Here is a 23,250-nt window from a genome sequence, read left to right as displayed (position 1 = left end):
CATTTCCTTTCAGAGTGTTTTAAAACTAGCTGAGGGAGCCAAATTCACTCTCCCTCGTTATCAGACTCAGCAGGTTTCCTGAAATCGCTTGTAAATAGGATGTTACCTGATTAGGTGACTCAGTGGGCTCTAAAGAGATGGGCAGCAGATGAATCAATCAATGAAAAGAAAAAAGGGTAAAGTTTCCATGAGAGTCTTCCAGGAGATTACATAAAAGTACTTTGAAATATGACTTAGGAACCCTGTTGAAAATTGCTTGACCTTAGAATGATTTGTCTGACAATGGCAGCTGTGCCATATAAGCCCAGAATTTGGGGATTTGGGGGTAAGAATCATGCAAAGGAAATCTGATATAGGTTATTTTGACATAGAGAAAGTGAATGTTTTTATTTTCATTATCTAGATAATTAAACCCCCCCAAGCACCCTACAACCCCAGCTAACCCCCCCCAAAAAAAAGCTGTGCTTTTGGGGTGGGGAAGCAATCCAAAGGAGAACAAAAATATAGGTTTATCTCTATATTGAAGCAGATCACCAGGTAATTGCTTAATCCACAAATGGTTAAAGTTAGTAGGGAAAAGGAGGATCCAGAAAGTAAGCACAAAATATTCAGTGTTAAGGAATTTTCCTACAACCTCACCAGAAGATAAGAGCAGGTACTTAATCAATTGGAAGGATCTAAAACTCATCATGACATGAAGGAAGACGGACTGGACATAAAGAAAGGACACTTAAATTTGAATCTGGACTCTAACTTGAGCTATCTGAGTTTTACTTTCCTCATCTTTAAAATAGGGAAGATGGGAAGAACTATGCTGCTTACTTCACAAGGATATCATGAGACAACTTAATTGTAAACCTTAAGGCACTATAATGAACATGACTTGTAAATAAATCTTTGGACAATTACCAAAGATTATTAATGCCATTTCTGAACTAAAAATTTAACAGTAAAATCCCGGAGATCCCAAGTTATTGTTCCCACAGAAACTATGGTTTAGACTTTTATTCAGTGAATAAAAAGGTAGGTAGCTTGACCAAGTGGTCATTACTAAAAGAACTTTAGATTTGGGGGGTTGGGTTTCTTTGGAGTTTTTTTCCATCCATTCATGCGAGATAGAGTTCACACACACATAGTTCAATTTACATGTCCAGGAGGGTCCAGAAAGTAATCATAAAATATTATGTAAATGTTAAGGAATTTTTCTTACAATCCCACAATAAGATATGACTAGGACCCTGATCAATTTCAAAGAATTATAACGTGTATTTTTATATTTATTTATGTATGTATACACACATATATATGAAACACTATATTCACATGAAAGTCCCCTCCCCATTTTGTTGTTCTCTGGTATGGGTGAAAGGCAGAAGCCATTCAGCAGTTGAGAATTTGAGGCATTTTCTGGAGATAAAACCATTCACCTGCACCAGAGAGCAACAAGGTGGGGAAGGAATTTTCTTTTTTCTCCACCAAATTGGCTATATCAGAATTGCTAAAAGTAGGAGACTGTGAATCCAATTGGAACTGGAGATATTCACCCAAAAGCACATGGGAATGTAGAAAAGCAAGAAATTATACACAAGAGAGAAGAGAGAGCCTCATGAAACTCTACAAAGAGAAAGGACTTCTAGACCTTTAGTACTAGGAGTTCTGAGTTAACATTTCCAAAATTTATATCATATATATATATACATACATATATATATATATATATATATACACATATATATATATGCCTCACTGCCATTATACACTAACTTTGTACCCATTCTTCCCATTGAGGCTATGTATATTTGTAAGAGAACATTCTGGGGGGAGAATACTTTATGCTAATTGCTCTTATCTATGCTGTCTTAGAAAATACCTTTGCTAAAAAGTTAATTGAGTCTACTAGATGATTTTTTTTAAAAATCCTTACCTTCCATCTTGAAATCAATTCTCTGTATTGGTTCCAAGGCAGAAGAGTGGTAAGGTCTAGGCAATGGGGATCTAGTGACTTGCCCAGGGTCACACAGCTGAGAAGTGTCTGAGGCTAGATTTGAACCTAGGACCTCCCATCTCTAGGCCTGGCTCTCAATCCACTGAGCTACCCAGCTGCCCCCTGGATGATTATTAATTGGAGACACACTAGTAGGAATTCATGCACTATGGTAGTAAGACTAGCCAACCACAGAGTGTTAAAACAACCGCTAGTCGTAGTTTTAGAAGGGTAGTACCCACAGGGTACACCCATATATCCTGAGGATAGTAGCCATTTCTATAAACCAAATCCAGGAATTTAAATTCAAATTCAGAGAGAATCCTAGCATTTGCAAACTATTTAATGTATGATCTCTACCAGGAAGCTATATTATTTAGTTGTGTCCTTTGAAGTGAAATTAGTTTAGGAAAATAAAACTCCTCCTTTAGAAACAATGAAAAAGTACATCAAAACTTAGCAACTTGGCAGTCATGTGGTTCAGAATTGCCTTTTTTGAACTGTATATTCATGAGATCTAATATGTCCCTAAACCAGTGGACCTTTAAAACACTATATTTGGGAGCAGTTAGGTGGTTCAGTGGATTAAGAACCAGGCCTAGAGATGAGAGGTCCTGGGTTCAAATCTGGTCTCATACTTCTTAGCTATGCAACCCTGGGCAAGTCACTTAACCCCCATTGCCTAGCCCTTACTCTTCTTCTGCCTTGGAACCAATGCGCAGTACTGATTCTAAGATAGAAGGTAACAGTTAAAAACAAAACAAAACACTGTACTGCTCCATAATATTTTACATTTATATAGCTCCTTAAAGCTTACCAAACACTTTGCATATATTAAATCAATTGAATTTCATAGCAAAACTGTGACACCCATATTTTTTACCTTGGCCAATATTAGAATTTGTTTGGCTCTACTCTATTTTTGTCACATTTAGGTCTGTCCAACAGCAGTTGGAGATGTGCTGGAAACTAGGGGGTTATCTCTCACTGGAGATCTTCAGGTGAAGGGTCAGTAACTCCCACAAGGAGGGGGTTGTACAATGGAACTCTTGGTCATTCGTAAATTGGACAACATGGCTTCTGAGGCTCTTTTCTCTCTGATTATTTGATCTAACCTCTCATCTTTCTTTTCCTTCTCCAGGCAGAGATGGTGCATAGTGCCTTCCAAGCACAAAGAGCTTTCCTCTTGTTAGCATCTCAGTACCAACAGCCCCAAGAGGTAAGAGCCACTGAATATCTATGACACTGTTGTCTGCATATCTCAAACAATAGACATTAACAGAAAATCAACAAAGTTGTTGTCTGTGGAATATATGTTGTAAATCGAGTCTTGGACCCATCCCTAACAGAACACAGCTGTCCTAAATAATTTGACTTTCTTGACAATCTAAATGCACAAATTGCGTTAAAGGTTACATTCCTGATTGTTTAAAAATGCAGTGTGTACATAATTTCATTTGTATTTTAGTAGCCACAGCAAACTTAAAAGACAACATGGTATGATGGACAAAGAATTGGCATTTATAACAAAGTACTTAAGTTGGCAAAGCGTATTACATGCATTATTTCATTTGATCTTTTAGGTACCTAGTGAAGTAATAATAATAATGGCTAACATTTGTATAGTGCTTACTATGTGGTAGGCACTGTACTAAGCACTTTATAATTATCATCTCATCCTCTCAACAACCCTGGAAGGTTGGTGCACTTTTTATCTCCATTGAGGAGGCCAAGGCAAACAACTTAAGTGACTTGCCCTGGGTCATGTAGCTGGTAAGTGTTTGAGGCTAGACTTGAATCCAAGGCTTCCAGACTCCAAGCCTGGCTCTTTGTACACGGTGCTATCTCATTTGAAACTCATAACAAGCCTGGAAGGTAGATGCTATAATATCCATATCTCACAGCTGAGTATACCGAGGAAAACAGAGATTAAATTACTTGCCCTGAGTCACACAGCTAGTAAGTTTCTAAGGCCAGATTTGAACTCAATTCTTCCAGACCTAACTAACTGCCCTAACGATATAGACACCTAAATAGAACTGGAAGTATTCTTAGAGACAATCTAGGTTGGCTCCTTCATTGTATAGATAAGGAAACTGGGACTGAGAGAGGTCGAGTAATGTGCCTAAGGTCACACAGATATTAAGTGGAATAGGCAGTTGTTGAATCCAGGTCCTTTTGATTCTGAGTCCAGCATTTTCTTCAATTTGCCACATGGGTGCCGGAAATTAGGTTTCTGTTCTGATGCTCCTATATTAGCTGTGTGGCCTAGGCTAATCAAGTCAATTCTCTGAGCCTCAGGTTCCCTCTTCTATAAAATAATGACAGTTGCATATTGTTGTTTACAAAGTGTTTTCTATGCACTATTTCATTGGGGCATCACAACAGACCCATGCTGGAAGTTGTTATGAGTAAGATTAGATTAGCTAGTTATTAGGTATTGATTATATATTGATTAGGAAGTACCTAGCAGGAAGGAGCTGGAGCTGGGAATTCCAGGTTGGAATGAAGGAGGAGGAAGTCTATCTGTGTTCTGTGTGTGGACTCCATTAGTGGTAGGCAAAAACTGTTGCCAGCCTGGGAGACCTCAGAGCAAAGGACACCTTGCATCCTGTTTTCCCCTGAGATCCTGTGTGGTGTGGCATTTAAGGAAAGAACAAGATCTACAGAGCCAAGAGAAGAGGACAGTGCTTCAAGCAAAACCCTTACTACTTGGTTCATGAGACAACTGTAGCTCCTGGCATCCAGACATCATCAGTGGATTGCAGTGAGAAATCCCAAAGCCACAAAAGCCCTAGCTTTACTCAAGCCTGGCAGGTTCCAGGTTTGAGGCAGAAACCCAAAGACTCCAGTATAGCTCCTTGGGCCCTGTTAGTTAGATAGCTTAGATTTAGTGTAGTTGAATAAGTCCTTCCCTGTCCCTTTGGGTTTTGTTATTAGGTGTTAAGATTTTAGAGTAGTTATTTTTATCCCTCCTTTTAGTTGTTTCTAATTAAAACCCAATTTCACCTTGTTACCTTGTCAGTTAATTCAAGGCCTCTGGCCAGAGTGACAGTTGGCTGTTATTTTTCATTTGGGAGTGGTGTAGCTGTACAAGACTTCAGTGTCCAGTTTTAGTCTCTCTTACATCCCAGAGAGTGTTCCCACAAACCCCCTAGATGATTTTAATATCCCTGGTGACCCCATTACTTATATTTTCCTACAAAGTACAGCAAGAGGAGCAACGAGGGACTAAAACCAAGACATAGAGGAACAAAATAGCTGGACTTTGCTCTCTTACTTCCATGAATTGTTCAGATGGTATGTGCCTGAGGAGAAGGGGGCTGCCTTTTTAGCAATCCCAAATTTGCCTTCTTTCCAAGTCTAAGTCCTGAGGGAACTATGGTATAAAGCTGGGATAAAAGTGAAATCCATAAGAATGTTGGAGCCCATCTATTCAGGAACCCAATTTTTGTTTCTTTTCTGAGGAGCATTTAGTCATAGGATAGTGCATCTGGAAGACTATATAAGACTGTAAGAAAAAGGTAGTAACCCCTGGAGATAGAAAATTTTATTAATTATATAAGCACCTGAATATTGTAAGTATCGGTAATGCTCGCACAGTAACAGGAGACTCTTTTACCTACATCAGTGAAGCCCTAGACATGAATTATATTCTGAGATTTCCCAGAAGAAGACTCTGGGTAGAAGCCAGAGTGACCAGAGGGAATCTTTTTTGGGCGGGCTGGGAGGCTAGGAGGGGAAGCCTCCAAGACTGATTATTATCTAAGTAAGCCCAGAACATGAGGAACTAGGTCACAGGTTACAGAGATGATAAAAACATTTGGCCAATCCCTTTGTGTATGCTTAAGTCTTCTGTGGTTGTAAAATTTGGCTGGAAATATCAGAAAATAGAACTTTGCTTAAGATTTATGGGATTTTCACCTTTCAAAGCATGAGTCACACTGCACTAGAAAAGGAAAGAGCAAACTGACCTACCTCATAGGCATGCCCTGAGTAGGTGAAATTATTCACCATGTTCTTAATCAGTGGAACAGAGTGTCACTATGCAATGACCACTTTACTAGTGCTAAGCCCCAGCATATGGCCCTTAATGGAAGGGAACTTCCTTTTTAAGCAATTGGCAAAATCATCACAAATCAACCTACAACACTCTCTATCACTTAGTTTCTTTTTTTTTAAAGTTGTTTCTGGTTTATTCATTGTGCTTTGTGTGGGCCCCACTGCAGAATGAAAACTTTTTAGACCTCCTACAGAGAGAGTACATGGCTTTCTTTCCCAAGTTTTCCACATCATTGAGATCCTTTAGTTATCTTTTATCCTTCCGAGTAGTATCATTGACCATGAACTTCTGCTTTTCCTTAATGACAAACATTTTGTAAGCTAGGTACCTAACCAAGGCACTCAACCTAAACAGAGCCATTAGCTATCTAGAAATATTCTATTACACTATAATTATTTCCTTCCTTGATTCTCTCATATCTCTATAGGAAGGTATATGGAAAAAATATTTTTTTCCCAGTGGTCCCTCAAAAATGAGTGTCAGAGAGGTGAGTCTATGTAAATTCTTCTTCCATCTGTGTCCAGGAAATGCTTTCAGTCCTTTGTAAAAGAGATAATCAAAATCTTCATAATATGAAGCTGTACAGTGTGTTAAAGGCAATGTAGTGCTTAGGAAAGACCCCCAAACTTGGAATCATATAACCTAAGCTCAAATCCTGGTTCTGCCATTAACCATCAGCGTTCTCTTGGGCAAGTCACTTAATCTATAAAGGCTTTAGATGTCTCATTTGTGAAGTTTATGCTAAATAACCTCTAGGATCTACAACTACAGATCTATGATCCCATGTGGTATTTTGATACATTATATTTAGGAAATAGTAATATATATTAGTGAAATAGTAATATAGTTTTATTACTTCAGGAGAAAAAGAGATATTTGGCTTCCTCTACCCTCTTTGCCTCCAGACAAAAACATTCCCCTCTTCTATTCACAATGGTGGGGCAGAGTGGAATGGGAAAAACTTTGCATGTTTTGGTGTGTGTATATTCATACATTCAAATGACACAAAAATGACCTATGGCAAGTATCAGCGTTTGACTAGGCAGAGTTGTTTGGGATCAAAACAAATATAATTTTTCATTCTTTCTACTGAATTTTTAAATATGATCATGGTAGAAGGGGAGGAGAAAAGGGAGGAAATAGATTTGGCCAAAGGACATACACTGTGTTCCTCTCCCAGTATCAAGGACATAGGCTGCCTAGTTTTCTTTATAGCATCCAAAACAATATTCTCTAAGCATGAATCATTGGCATTTGGGAGATATGACATTGATCCTGCAAAAGAATTTAGCATCAAATAAAACATAGCTACTTCCTCAAGTCTGACATAAAATCAAAGATCCCAACAATTACAATTCTGTCCTCATTTAAATTTGGTAGTTTATTATCCTATATTCTACAGAATTACAATAATCTAAATTTATATTGATTTCCAAAGGATACCACCATATATAAATATCTGTGTGTGTATGTATTCATGTACTACATTAAAATTCTATTGCATCATACATATAATCTATCTAGAATCAGTACTTTACCTTAATACATATTAGACATCTAATTAATAATTGCTTTGACTTCTTGGAATTAAAAAAAAAAAAGAATGGAAGAGGGACTTGATTTGATTATCCCATATCTCTAAGAATAATGAAATTGTAGAGGTAGCATAGACTACAAAGGCCCTCTACTCCCACCTGTACCTGAACTCTCTATCCCAGGGGTCAGCAACCTTTTCGGCCATGAGAGCCATAAATGCCACATTTTTTAAAATGTAATTCCGTGAGAGCCATACAGTGCTCACAGTGCACTCCTGTAACAGTGCCTGAAAAAAAAAAATTGACTTTATGGCTCCTGCAGAAAGAGCCATATCTGGCCCTCAAAAGAGCCAGGTATGGCTCGAGAGCCATACGTTGCCGACCCCTGCTCTATCCCCTCTAAAACAACATCCCTCTTAACCAGACATCCAACTTCTAACTAAAGAATTCCAATTGTAGGAAATGGCCTATTCTCAGAGGCAGATCATTCCACTATTGGGTAGATCTCTTAAGAAACAGACCTGTTAAAGTGAATTCTGCCTCTACAGCCTTGACCCATGGTTCCTAGTATTGCCCACACAGAACAAATGAATCCCTTTTCCACAGCCTCTCAAACACTTATTAAATAAAGACAATTATTATGTTTCCCAGAAGCCTATCTTTTCTCCAAGCTAAATATCACTATTTCCTTTAACTTATCTTCAAAGGGTCATGGTTTCAGGCCCCTCAATAATCTGGTTGCTGTCCTCTGGATGTGCTACAGCCCAGATAAAATATGTTCAACTAGTGTGGTCTTTATAAAATGTGTGCATCCGAGCTAGACACAATATTCCAGATGTAGTCTGACCATCTACGTCAGCCAGGGTCAGTAAGGTGGTACAATGGATAGAGTGCCTGGCCTGAAGACAGGAACACACATCTTTCCGAGTTCAAATCTGGCCTCAGCCATTTATTAGCTGTGTGACCCTGGGTAAGTCACTTAACTCTGTTTGCCTTCGCTTCCTCATCTGTAAAATGGGCTAGAGAAGGAAATGGCAAACCACTCTCTAGTATCTTTGCCAAGAAAATCCCAAATGAGGTCTCAAAGTCAGAAATGATTGAAATAACTCAACGACAATCTGACCAGGGCAAAGTAAAGTGGGTCTATCACTTCGTTTGTCTTGAACTCTATGCTGCTTTGAAAAGCTGCCAAAGGAAGCTTGAATGGATGCCTTCTTCTGTTGATAAGTTTCTGTGTTGACAGTGTTAGCATTTGTAATCATTCCATTGTCCTTAAGTCCTATGCTCAAAACTAGAAATTTTCTTTTCTGCATTTCTTTTATGCAATATTTCTGAGAGTTTGATAAGGGCTCCAGAGGTTGGAGAGGGGTCTCTTGGCTCTGTTCTTACTTATTTATCTTTTTCGATTCCATTTTCTTTTTGATTGGTTGTTTTCGCATTATTTACTGTTCCCTCACATCCCATCCTAAAAGAAGCATCAAGAGGTCTTGAAAGGGACATTAAAACAGAAAATCAAAGCTTAGGACACATATACATCATTAGAGACAGGAACAATAATCTTGTTTTTTCTTTGTTATGATGTAGAACTGTATATTGACTTTATATGATATGAGCTTCACAGCTTTTCTTAAACTCTCTTGGCTAAACCTTGCTACTCCCCCCCCCCCCACTTTCTGTTTCCCTCACTCATCACTCAGGACTAGCAGCATATGGTCCTGCTATAAAAACTAATGAATAAATAGTTAAAGGTGGGGGAAACTGAACTTTAGGTATTCATTGAATTAGCTGAATATTGAAATGAGTTTTTAAAATCAAAGCCTATGAATTAATTACCCCCTATTAAGAGTATTTTCATTTTAAAAAGGGGGAAGCCGGGAAATAAAACTATTATGGTGAAGGCACCATAAACTTAGAAGAGGGATATATGTTGGGGTAGTAGAACTTCCCAAGGAGGCCCCCAAATCACATCCCATAGGTCTCCACCTATTCCACTTAAAGATATAAAGAAGTGTGGACTGGAGCATGGTAGTACATTTAGGGGAAATTTAGAGATAGTGATTTGACCTGTGATGTCATTGGCATAGAGAATTCCCAATGAGGAAATTCCCTTTGCCAAAGCAAGCTGATATCTTCTCTGCAATTAATAATCAGAGAATTAATTACCTAGAGCACTGAGCAACTAAAGGACTTGGCCACAGTGGCAGTACCTATATGAGTCAGAGGTAAGATTTGAATCCAGGTCCTCTTCTGCTTCAAGGCCAGCTCTCTATTCACTATGCCAATGGTGCCACATTCAATTAGAAATAAATCTCTGTGGACCATATATTAACTTAAAAAAACATAAATTAACATTATCTATGACATTTATATTTTGTTAAATATTTCCCAATTGTATTTTATCTTCAATATTTTATTTTCCCCCAGTTATATGTAGAAAACAATTTTTTGCTTTCATTTGTTTTTTTAATTGAGTTCCAAATTCTCTCCCTCCCTCACACCTTTTCTTCACTCCCCTTCCTTGAGACAATAAATAATCTGATATAGATTTTACAAATGCAGTCATGTAAAACATTTTTCTGCTATTAGTCATCTTGTGGAAGTGATCTTGAACAAAACAAAAAGCAGAAAGAAAGTGAAATATAGTATGTTTTGGCCTACATTCAGACTCCATTAGTTCTTTCTCTGGAGGTAGATGGCATTTCTCATCATTAACCTTTGAGATTGTCTTGAATCACCATGTTGCTAAGAATAGATCATTCATACTTGTTCATCAAACAATATTGCTGTTACCGGGTACAACGTTCTTTTCATTCTGCTCACTTCACTTTGCATCAGTTCATGTAAGTCTTTCTAAGTTTGTTCTGAAACCATCATGCTCATCGATTACTGTTGCATGATAATAGTCCATTACAATCATACGCCACAACTTGTCCAGCTACTCTCCAACTGATAGATATTCTTTCAATTTTTACAAAAAGATCTGCTATAAATATTTTTGCACAGGGACTTTTTCCTTTTTTTTTTTTAAATCTCTTTGAGATACAGTCCCAGTTCTAGGTAAAAATTTCCCAATTATATTTAGTCCAGTTCAGTATCCATAAGGAGTGTTTGGGGCCATGAACAGGATGTTTCATGCCTCTGCACTATATCATAATGTTTCTCAAGATGATTTGGAACTGGTCAAATGAAAAGATCCCAAGAGTGGTGATTAATGGGTCAGTATTCACCTGAAGAAATATCCAGCCAAGTGACAGGTTTCTGGCCCTAGCCTAACATTAGTCAACATTGTTATCAATGACATAGACACTGACGGTCTATTTATCCGGTTGATGGATGACACAAAGCTGGAGGGATAGCTAATACATGAGGGATAGGAGAAGAACCCAAAAAGATTTCAGCAAGTTAGATTTCTAGATAAATCTAATGAAATGAAATGTAATAAAATGAAGGTGAAATCTAATGAAGATAGCTATAAAGCTCTATACTTCAATTAAAACACAATATCTTAAACAAGTACAGGATAAGTATCCTTTCCTCTTTTGAACTGTCCTATTACAGTCAAGTGTTATCACCATACTCCCAATTAGAGGCAACTAGGTGGCACAATGGATAAAGAATCAGGAAGAGGTGAATTCAAATCTAGCCTCAGGCACTTCCTAGCAGGGTGGCCCTAATCAAGTACTTAAACTCCATCTGCCTCATTTTTCTTGACTATAAAATGGGAGATAATAATAGCACCTATGTTCCAGGGTTGTTGAGAGGATCAAATGAGATTACATTTGTAAGTTGCTTGGCACATAGTATATGTTTAATAAATACTTGTTTCCTTCCTTCCTTCCTTCCTTCCTTCCTTCCTTCCTTCCTTCCTTCCTTCCTTCCTTCCTTCCTTCCTTCNATCCTAATAGTTCAATTCTTATCTCTATGTAAATGGCTCCTAAACCAATAAATCCAGCTTTGTTTCCTTTCTTCCTTCCTTCCTTCCTTCCTTCCTTCCTTCCTTCCTTCCTTCCTTCCTTCCTTCCTTCCTTCCTTTCTTCCTGTTGGCTAGGCTTGCTTCTTCACTCTCTGTCATCCCCCATATCCAGTCTGTTGCCAGTTTTGTCATAACTTCCTTCTCTACATTCTCCTTTCTTTCCTCTAACATTACCACCACTCTGGCTGTCGTGGGCCTTATTGCTTCATACAACTATTGCTCTTGCAATAGCCTCTTTTTTCCCTGCCTCAAGTCTCTCCCCTCTCCAATCCATTTGCCTCTAGGCTGTCCTACAGACTTTCCTTAAGCATATAACTAATCATGTCACCCCTCTTCAGGGAATTCTAGTGGCTCCCTATCAATTGCAGGTTAAAATATTAAAGTCTTGATTCGGTATTCAAAGTCCTTATAATCTGTTCTTCTCTTATCTTTCCTGTCTTCTTTTAAATTTTAATTACCCCATTCTGCTCTGCATGCTTGCTGCATTTCAGTAACTCTTTCCCCTTCCTGTTTCTCAAACAAGACACTCCAACTCCCAATCTCAGACATTTTCTCTTGCTGTCCTCCATTCCTAGAATTTTCTCCTTCCTCATCACCTCCTGACTTTCCATCTCCACCTCCCTAGATTTCCTTCAAGTCCAAGCTAAAAGCCTACTTTCTACAAGAAGCCTTTCCCTATTCCCCTTAATCTAGTGCCTTCCCTCTGTTGATTATCTTCAATTTATTCTGTATGTATCTTGTTCAGACATAGTTATTTATGTATTGTCTCCCTGTTAGACCATGAGCTCCCGGAGAACAAGAACTATCTTTCTCTTTCTTTGTATCCAGAGCCTGACACGTAGTCAGCACTTTTAAATGCTTATTGACTGACTGACTATAGGAAAGGGCAGGGAGGGAAAGAGATGAGTAAATAGCAGCTCATGTGGAAAAAAAAAAAGCTAGAAAATCAGTGTGTGACCTGGCAACCAAAAGACTAATGTGTTCTATATTAACAGAAACAGAGTGGGAGAAAAGAAGGTTATAGATCTGCTGTATCAAAATATAGCCTGCTTCTGACACATATTCATACCACTTTTGTGACTCTGGACAGGTCACTTAACCTACCTTCCTCAGTTTCCCCATCTATAAAATGTGGAGATATAAAACAAAACATACCAATAAATTTTTTATTTGATATTTTATTTTCCCAATTACATGTAATAATAATTTTAACATGTTTTCCAAAATTATAAGATCTAAATTGTCTCCCTCCTTCCCTTCCTTTACCCTACCCTGGGCACCCTGAGCACACCTGGGATAGTAAGCAATTTTATCTGTGTTATAAATATATAATCATGAAAATCATATTTCCATATTAATCATGTTGTGAGAGAATCCTCCATATAAAACCAACCCCCCCCCCAAAAAAAAAACCTACACAAATAAAGTGAAAAGTAGTATGCTTCAGTCTACATTCAGATTCTACCAGTTCTTTCTCTGGAGGCAGATGGCATTTTTTGTCATAAGTCCTTCAGAATTGTCTTGAATCATTGTATTGCTAGTTGATTCTTTCATAGTTGATCATCGTATGATCTTGCTGTTTCTGTGTACGATGTTCTCCTGATTCTGCTCACTTCACTCTGTATCAGTTCATGTAGGTCTTTCTAGGTTTTTCTGGAATCATCCTGCTCATCTCTCATATGCCACAATTTTTTCAGTCATTCTCCAGTTGATGGACCTACCCTCAATTTCAGATTCTTTGCCACTCCAAAAAGAGACAAAAAGAGATAAATAGGTCCCAATAAAAAAAATTTTGAAAGCCCTTACTTTTTGCCTTAGAATTAATACTTTGTGTTGGTTCCAAGGCAGAAGAGGGCTAAGGGCTAGGTGACAGTGGCTAAATGACTTGCCTAGGGTCACACAGGTAGTGTCTGAGGGCTGATTTGAACCCAGGACAGTGATACAATTGGGAAATATTTACCCAGAAACATTATCAATAGCTGTCAATCCATTGAACCACCTGGCTGCCCCCCCCTCCAATAAATTTTCAAATAAAAGTTAACCCCCTTCCCAAAAAGAGAAAGCTTGACCCTGACTAACTTTTTTGAGGTCTAAGGAAACACAAAATGGAATAGGGTGACTTCTGAGGTCTTAAAATCAATTATTCTGTTCCTCTGTCTGAAGTATTATACCTATCTCTCTACCTAGCTCATTTTAAGAAGGATCTTGTGAAACTGGACCCTATCCAGAGGTGGGCCTCTAGAACAGTGAAGCTTAAAACCTGAATGTAAGCACTTTGAGGGATGAGTCTATTTTTGCCTTTTTTCTGTTTCCCCAGTATTTAGCTCAGTATTTAGCAAAATGTTTGTTGACTTGATTCTACAAAGATCTGTTGAAGGAACTGTAGTAGTTGAGCTGAAAAAAGAGACAACTTGTGGTGGTAAGAGCAATAATAGTAATATCTAAGATTTATATAACACTTACTATGTGCCAGGCACTGTGCTAAGTTAAGTGCTTTACTAATATCTCATTTGGTCCTCACAACAACCCTGGGAGGTAGATTCCATTATTATCCCCATTTTCAAATGGGAAAACTGGTGAAAAAGAAGCTAAGTGACTTGCCTAGGGTCACAGAGCCAATAAATATCTGAGGTTGAATTTGAACTCAATTCTGACACCAAACCCAGAGCTTTAGCCACTATACCACTTAGCTACCAGAGTAAGCAAACTATCTTCAGGTATTTGTGGAACTGAGGTAGCTTAAACTTGTTTTACTTGCCCCCAAGCAGAGAATAGGAGCTATGGGGGGAATTTGAAAAGAAGCAGGTTTCAGTGCAGCTTAAGAACAAATTTCCTAATAATTAATTCTGTCTGAAATTGGAATGGGCTGCTTCAGGGAGCAGTGCATTCCCCATTCTGAGAAATATTTAAGTAGTAATTGATCACTGAGATTAACACCTGTCTAGCTTCCCCAAACCCCAAAAGATAAAATATTCTCTTTTTTTATTGTTTGTTTATTTTTTCAAGACTGGGTCTTCAGGAGTGGAAAAGGAAGGGAGGGAGGGAGATAAGTTTGATCATATAACTTAGGAAAACTTATTTGGAAATTTGTTATTACATGTAATTGGTAAAAAAAAATTTTTAATGAAGACTAGGTCTTATAATCTCACCTAGTCTGGAAGTACATGGGCTTCTTATGACACATATTTGGTCCCACTCTGATCAGCATAGAGGAGATATGACTTGCTCCATTTCTGATTTCAGCTGGTTTACTACCTGCCCCCACTCCCTTAGGCAGCCTAGTAGCCCCTTCCTTACCAGATTAATGTCTGATATACAAGCAGCTTAACTTGTGGCAACTTGAGACCCCCAGTCTCAAGAGATTGACCAGCCTTGGCCTCAGCCTCCCTTGGGATCTGGGAGTATAGTAGTATACCACTACACTCACTTTTTCTATTAAAAAAAACAAGTTCTCTAACAATAATTCCAGCACAATCTCCAAACCAAAATTCTCAGTTTATCAATAAGCATTTGTTGGGCACCTACTCTGTCTGTCAGCAGTATATAGTTTCATATCCCTGTATGACAGATCTGCTAATAAATGTTTAACAGCCAGTTTGCAGGCAGGGGGAGTACAGCATGACACACTTTTAAGATTAATGTACATGAATATTTTCACCATCACTTCGTGAGTCTAGATAATCAACAGAACAATACATCAAGCCCTGATTTGTAGCCTTTGCTGATTTCTGAGATGTAAATGATCACATTGAAAATGTAATAACTGGCTCTCCAAAGCAGGTTTGATGTGGTCCCAGCACACCCCTGGACGTGGGTCATTCATCCCAGGTTGCAGCAAAGGAAAAAAAGGGAATTGTTTTACATAAAAGACTGGGAAAGCAGATTGGAGCCAAGTTGTGAAGAACTTAAAATGTCAGACTGAGGAGTTTATGTATTACGACATGGACAACAGGGAGAGACTGAAGTTTTTTGAGCAAGGTCTTATGTCCTATGCCTGCTTAGGATAACTCTTTTGGCTGCCCTATGGAGGATGAAGTGGGGTAAGGAAGAGGAGTCTGGAAACAGGAAGACCAGTTAGGATGGAAAATAAATATCTCAACACTTGCTAGAGAAGACTGGAATCAGATTATGACATAGTATTACTAGAATTTCTCACAAGCAGCAGGATGCGCAAGCCAAACTTGCACGACTCTCTGAAGAAGCGGAGAAGACAGTTCTGAAGATCAACAAGAGGAAGACCAGGTGATCACAGTCAACAGCAGACAGGACCTGCCAATCCAACTACAGGGAGAAAACATCAAGGAGACGGACCACTTCACCTATTTGGGTAGCATAGTCAGTAAGGAAGGCGGAGCAGATGAGGACATCAGAAACCGAATCAACAAAGCCAGACAGGCATTTAACACCCTGCAGTCTGTCTGGATCTCCAAAGCACTGTCCCTCGTCACTAAGCTCCGAATCTTTAATACCAACGTAAAGGCCGTCCTCCTATATGGATCAGAAAGCTGGAGAGTGACGAGCGCTAACACCAATAAACTCCAGGTCTTTGTTAACAGATGTCTACGCTACATCTTGAACATCAGATGGCCTGAAAAGATCTCCAATGCTAGTCTCTGGGAAAGAACAATCCAGTACCCCATTAGTCAGGACATAAAGAAACGTAAGTGGAGATGGATAGGACATACGCTACGAAAACCGGAAGACAACGTAGCCAGACAAGCATTGAGCTGGAACCCTTCAGGGAGGAGGAAAGTTGGAAGACCAAAACAGACCTGGCGAAGATCTGCTGAAAATGAAACAAAAACGGTCGGAATGACATGGGCCCAGCTGGGGGAAGTTGCCCAGAACAGAGTCCGCTGGCGTGAGATGGTTGCGGCCCTATGCTCCTAAGGAGTCAACAGGAATAATAATAATAATAATAATTACTAGGATTAAGTTTGACCTCCTCCTAGTACAGCTACAGTGTCTGAGGCCAGAGAATAACCTCTGGAATTGCCCAAGGTGGGCAATGAGAAACCACAGAAGATTTTTAAGTAGAAGATTTATGTGGTCAGATGCATGCGTGGCAGCGGGATGGGAGAGACCAGATGCAAAGAAGGGAAGCAGGAGATAATTGTAATAGTCTGATTTTCACTTGTCTCTAAGCTAAAAACATTGCTTCCTGCCACACAGAGCCTCTGGAATGTTGGCCTGGGGCAGTGTCCAAGGAAGGCTATCACCCTGCAGAGTTGCCAGTGGGCTTGTTTGTTCCTGGGAGGTCTCCCACTCAAGGCCTCACAAGAGCTAACCTCTGTTAACTTGCAAGAACATATGGGCAGCCCAGACAGGTGGTGTGACTGCAGCTGTTATGCTATAACAACAGCACACATTTTCCTCCACCTCCTCTTCTATAGTTTTATTCCTTATGCCATGAGAATTAGAAAGTCTGAAACTAGTGCCCGCACTTATTACTAATGTGCAAATGCATGCACACTTGCATTTAGAAAAAATTAACCCAACATTTTCAAACCACTAAAAATGATTTGAGGTGAATGGAATGACTTGAGTTTTGTCTTCATTTTTATTTTGATTGAACTTCGACTCACCTTTTCCAGGCTAGGAACTTCTAACTATATTCATCTGAATATAGATGGGGGAAAGCTTCCTGGGGCCACCTTCCTTCAATTGCTACTTCCTTTCGTCTATCCCTGGACAGAAGCCATTGACATTCTGTACATAAAACAAGATCATCAAGTAGATTATTTTTCATCATTCAGTGCGCTAGTGGCATGTTACAGTGCCCATCACAGTCCTCTTGTCATAAATACTCAGGAAATATTTGTGATTTATTAATGTATGAAACAGCCTGGGGTAGGAAATAGAGGGCTGGCCTCAGAGTCTGATGTCCAAGACTCACCATTAATATATACTGATCGTGAGGCTGGGGGCCTGGGTCACTTACTCTCAGTGCCCCAGAGGAACTCTCTGAGCCTATAGATTTTACAAAGATCTTGCTCTGTATGGGTAGAGAAAATGCCTTGAGGAAACCTCCTTAGGCCAATGAAATCTTAAGTCCAGTCCAAAAAAAACCCAAAATAGATGAAGCAATGAGTCAATACTGCCTCTCATAAACTAGATAAATAACCCCTGGAGCAATAATGTGCAAATAGACTAATTATTTATGAGCATTAATAGACCAGGATTGTTAATGGGTTCATGAATATGCAACCTGTGATATCTAACAAATCTTATGGAGCTTTGGGGTTTATTCTGAGGGAGCCAAAGTTTTATTAAGGTTTCCTACTAACATCTGATGATACTTCCCATTTGGGAAAAGAAAAAGTCATTTATTAGAATGTGTAGGGGGTTGAGCATTAGATGATGAGTGGAGAATGGAGCCAATGGAACTAAGGAGAACTTAGCCCTAAGGTCAGACCATATGATCATAAAATTAGAGCTGGAAGAAATCTTAGAGATTATCTAGAGTAGAGCTTCTCAAACTTTTTGTTCTTGAGACCCCTTGACATTCAAAATATTGAAGAACCCAAAGAGCTTTGGTTCATGTGGATTGTATCTGTTGATACTTACCACACTAGAAATTAAAGCATCTTAGTATTATTATGAAAATATGTTGACCTTGTAGACTCACTGAAAGAGTTTTGGGGACATCCAGGGTACTCTCTGCCATTCTTTGAGAACCATTCGGCCCCCCATATTCCAAGCCTCAAATGAGAAAACTGAGACCTAGAAAGAGGAACTGACTTGCACAATGTCACAAAGCAGAGCTAGGATTTGAACCTAGGCCCCAATTCCATGTCCATCACTCTTTCTCCTATTTCCCATCTTCAGAGGACCTGCTACTCCAATGTCATCCTGAAACCTTAATGCCATCCTCACTTCATATATTCAAATTGTTAAATGTTACCATTTCTGCCTTCACAGCATTTCTTGACTATGTCCCCCACTCTTTCTACTTAAACAGTCATGTCCCCAGAAAGGCCCTTATCACACCTTTCCTGGACCATTTCAATAGTCTATTGGTCTTCCTGAATCAAGTCTCTCCTCATTCCAAAGTGGTTTTCCTTTCATAGTTCTGACCATTTTTCCCCCTTCTACTCAGTAAATTTTGGTAGATCCTGTTTTGTCCAGTCTTTGTTCAGTCATTTTCAGTCGTGTCTGTCTCTCTATGACCCTGTTTGGAGTTTTGTTGGCAGAGATACAGAGTAGTTTGCCATTTCCTTCTCAATTTTTTTTTTTTTGCTTAACTCTCCTTTTTTTTTTCAAACATTTATTAATATTTTTTAACATGGTTACATGATTCATGTTCCTCCTTTCCCCTTCGCCCCCCGCACTCCCCCCACCCATGGCTGATGCACATTCCTTCTCAATTTTTTAAACACATTTTTACATATTACTCATCTTACACAAGAGGAAGCTGAGGCAAAGAAGGTTAAGTGAATTTCCCAGGGTAACACAGCTAGTAAACATCTGAGGCTAGATTAGAACTGAGGTCTTCCTGTCTTCAGGTCTGGTGCTCTATCTACTATACCATCTAGCTGTCCCAGATCCCTATTACTTCTAAGATTAAATAATAATGTCCTCAATTTTTTTTATTGAAAACTTTACAAACTGGCCTCTTCCTGCCTTTCCTGTCATCTTAACACTTTTTCTTCCCTCCATAGACTCTATTCTCAATATACTCATACTAGCTTATTTTCTCTTCCTCTTTTTTTTTTGGGTCATTTCATTTCCTGACTCCATGCATTTGCATTGACCTTCCCCCAGACCTGGTATGCTCTTCCTCCTCACCTCCCACTCTGCTTCCTTAGTTTCCTTCCAGATTCAGCTCCAATCTTGTCTTCTGTAGGAAGCCTTTCCTGGTTTTCAACACCACTACCACCACCACCACCACCACCACCACTACCCTCCCACCCATCCCTCCAAAGCTGTAAGTGCCTTCAGTCTGAGATTACCTTTCATGTATACCACGTTTTATGTGCATAGTTATTTGCATGTTGAGTCCCCATTAGAATGTGAGTTTCTGAGGGTAGGGATCATGTTTTTGCCCTTTTAGTGGAGGGATGGGGATAGGGAGGGAAGTACAGTACCTCAACCATCAAGCATAATGAATACTTGTTGATTGACTTGTTTTTTGTTTAAGACTCTTCTAATAAGAATAGCTTGTATTTACATAGTACAGAACTCTGTTCTAAGAACTCTGCAAATATTATCTCATCTGATCCTCTCAACAACCCTGAGAGTTAAGTGCTATTATTAGCCCCATTTTACAGATGAGGAAACTGAGACAAATAGTGATTAAAGTGACTTCTCCAGGGTCACATCGCTAGTAAGTGTCTGAGGTCACATTTTAACTCAGATCTGACTCCAAACCCAATGCTCTTTCCATTGAGTCACCTCAATTTCTCTTCTTTTCACTAAAACCTGATTCCCTTTTTCCCAAACCTGTAAGCTCACTGCACCTGGCCTGCCACCTTAATACTAAGCTGTTTGCTTTGGAATTTTTAGGAGATGAGATCAAAGTAGTATATAATGTATAAACTGCAGAAGAACAGTGGCAGAGCTGGAGATCCTAGTAATGTCTGATTTAGTGGTTGTTCTTTGCTATTCTAGAACTCATCTCACTCTTAGTTAATGGATTCAGAGCAAGGTTCACCTGATTCCTGCCCATGTTCATTTCAGAGTGTGGGACAGATATTCCAGGTTTCTGTCTTTTATTTTAAAAAAAAACAACACCTCTTAACAAGATGAACCTTGTGTCTGTGCTCATTGGCCAGGCCTGTAATGGAGATGAATCTAGAAATCAGATTTATGAACTAAACTAAATTTTACAGTGTTTATTCAGCCATCTCTGAGAAAACCTCCAAAGAATTTCAGGTTCATAGTTCCTTCAAAGTTACTGAAAGGTTAGGATTGGGGTGACTTGTAGTAATTGGACAGTAATGCAATTAAGATTTTAAAACCAAGTAAAATGTTTGCTTAAAAATCCCACTCTCAAACTTCTTTTAGCATGATGAACAAAGAGCTGAACCAGATCAAAGAGACAACAAAAAGTATTTATTGAATAAGTAGTCTGTTAATTTTACATACATGGTAAAGAGGATTTTGTGAGTAGTTTTAAAAAATAGTTTCTAGGCAAGGCCCTTTTTTTTTAATCCAGCAGATATATGTAGCTAGGAAAGCAACTAAAAGTGAGATTTCATCTTTTACCAAAGATTCAATTAAATTTTACTTTTTTATTGAAAAATGTACTTCTTTCAGTGGTTGACCTCTAGAACCATCCACCGTTTTCTTACAAGCTATCTAATTTGATTTTTCTTATCATTAATAGGTAATAATTTGGTCCTCTTTTAGATAATCACATAGCATTTTTTAAAAATAGATTTTATTTTATTGTTGTTTTTTTTAACCCTTAACTTCTGTGTATTGGCTTCTAGGTAGAAGAGTGGTAAGGGTGGGCAATGGGGGTCAAGTGACTTGCCCAAGGTTACACAGCTGGGAAGTGTCTGAGATCAGATTTGAACCTAGGACTTCCCGTCTCTAGGTCTGACTCTCAATCCACTGAGCCACCCAGCTGCCCCCCAATCACATAGCATTTGACAGCAAATGCTAAAATAATAGCATCATAGCACTTGCAGGGAACTTAGCAATCATCTAGTCCCATGTTGGTGAAGGCATAGTACTTATGCCCCAGTGGCATGGAGGGAGCTGCTCCATTCCCCCTCTCCACAGCACCTAAGAATATTTTTGCATGTCCTGCCCCTCTGTCCAGCCACCCAATGCAAGCACTTCCTCCCTCTGCAATCTGGAGTAAGGCAGTGGGCTCACAGGCAGCTTTAAGTTGCAGTTTGGGCACACGATCTTAAAAAGGTTCACCAATGCTAATCCAACCCTCCCACTTTACAGATGAGCAGACTGAGGCCCACATAGATAGAGTATCAGTTATTTGCAGAATATACCAGAGTTGTTGCTACCTCAGGGAGGTAGGAGGGAGAGAATCTGAATGGTAAAATGTCAGAAAACAATTGTCAAAAGAATAAAATTTAATTAAAAAATTTTAAGAAGGGGGCAGCTGGGTAGCTCAGTGGATTGAGAGCCAGGCCTGGAGACGGGAGGTCCTAGGTTCAAATCTGGCCTCAGACACTTCCCAGCTGTGTGACCTTGGGCAAGTCACTTGACCCCCATTGCCTACCCTTACCACTCTTCTACCTATAAGTCAATACACAGAAGTTAAAGGGTTTAAAAAAATTTTTTTAAGAAATATGTCTGTTTATATATACATATTTGCATATAGTAGACTCAGGCATATATCTAATCATATATAGGATACACAGGCTAAAAGGGATCTGAATGCTTGCTAAAATAAATAGAATTGAATTTTCTTTAGTGGTTTTCTGAAGAATATTTCCCATTATAGATATGGATATTAGAAACAAGGGGGGAAATAACCTGCAATTTCATATTTTCTTGTCCATGTAAAGAAAATAATCATTGTTATTTGCACATGCACTGAGTAACTTGTGGGAAGACTATTCTACGTGTTATTGCTGGCAAATGTAGATCCTATCGCTGAAGAGTATAGAAAACGATGTAGCAATCCCTGTGATGTCATTAAGGTCAGCTTGTATTTCTAGCCTAAAGCCACTAATTCAAAGTTGAATCCCAACAGGAAAGCCAATTATTAGTTTATCAAAATGCAAAGGAGGAAAAAATAGGGTCCAACAGAGTTGACAGCCTATCTATGAATGTGAGAGAAAGGAGAGCTATTCTGTCATTCATCTGTCTAGACTGTTTGCTTCCGTAAAGGGAAACTGTGAATGAGTTTGCAAGTTGTGATTGGAGTGTGGTGGCTTTGCAGACATTCAGAGACAGCAGGGTGGAAGCAAAGAGGATTTTTAAAGTTCCTGTTGTGTTGAGATATCACTCACGGTGGCCTTTTGGGGGGAAAAAAAACACAGGATAAAGCACATTAGCTCATCCCTCTTTGTGCAAGACATGAATTGGGTTATGTATGATTGCTAAGAGGAAGTATGGTGGTTATTTAATAGAGTATAAAGGACTTTGGGGGTTAACTCAGGGGCAAAGGGTTAATAAAGGATATTATTTCTTGTCTTCTGCATTGTTTCATACTAAGTATTTTTGTCAGGTTTCCAGAGTACCTTGATAACAGATGCTGTATCAAAGGAGAGAAACGCGTCTTGAGCTAAAGATTTTTCCTTACTCCATTTGGTCAAGTGTTGGGGTTAATTTTTTTTTAATTATCCTCTACCTATCATTTGCTACAGTGAGCCCAAATACTTGCTTGTGAACTGCAATAAATTTGATATAATAAAGAGCTGGGAGATAGGGAAATTTTTATTTTATGACACGGACAAAAATTTGTAGGTGGCAAAGTTTAATATCTTAAATCAGTGAGTCATTAACCAAATGCCCTTTAGGAGCCAAATATGTTTTGGCCTTTGTGGGATTCAGATTTGCTACTTGTTAAGAGTTTTAGCTGATTTCATTTTGTAGCTGGCCTCTTTGCAGAACAGAGCCTTTGTACTCTGTACAAGCTATATAAGTGAAAAAAGCAGGAGCAGACAAGGTAATTCCAGCTGGCATCCCAGTTCTGCATCAGCTGTAATAAATTACTTAGCCAAGCCCATGGTCTGTTACTTTTTATGGTCATGTTCTATATTTGTGTGGGCAGGGGAAG

General features: G+C 39.0%; 1 protein-coding gene across 2 annotated transcripts in view; it reads left to right on the top strand.

Moving 5' to 3' along the window:
- Window positions 1-23,250, top strand: part of CAP2 (cyclase associated actin cytoskeleton regulatory protein 2) — a 170,079-nt gene that overhangs the window by 73,551 nt on the left and 73,278 nt on the right. For both annotated transcript variants that reach the window (XM_044667564.1, XM_044667557.1), the window contains exon 4: window positions 3,126-3,203. In XM_044667564.1, coding sequence (XP_044523499.1) covers window positions 3,126-3,203 — 78 coding nt within the window. The remainder of the gene's footprint in view (window positions 1-3,125; window positions 3,204-23,250) is intronic.

Source organism: Gracilinanus agilis, chromosome 1, assembly GCF_016433145.1.
Source record: "Gracilinanus agilis isolate LMUSP501 chromosome 1, AgileGrace, whole genome shotgun sequence".
Lineage (NCBI taxonomy): Eukaryota > Metazoa > Chordata > Mammalia > Didelphimorphia > Didelphidae > Gracilinanus > Gracilinanus agilis.
Note: the sequence above shows the minus strand (reverse complement) of the source record. Positions and strands in the feature narration are given on the sequence as shown.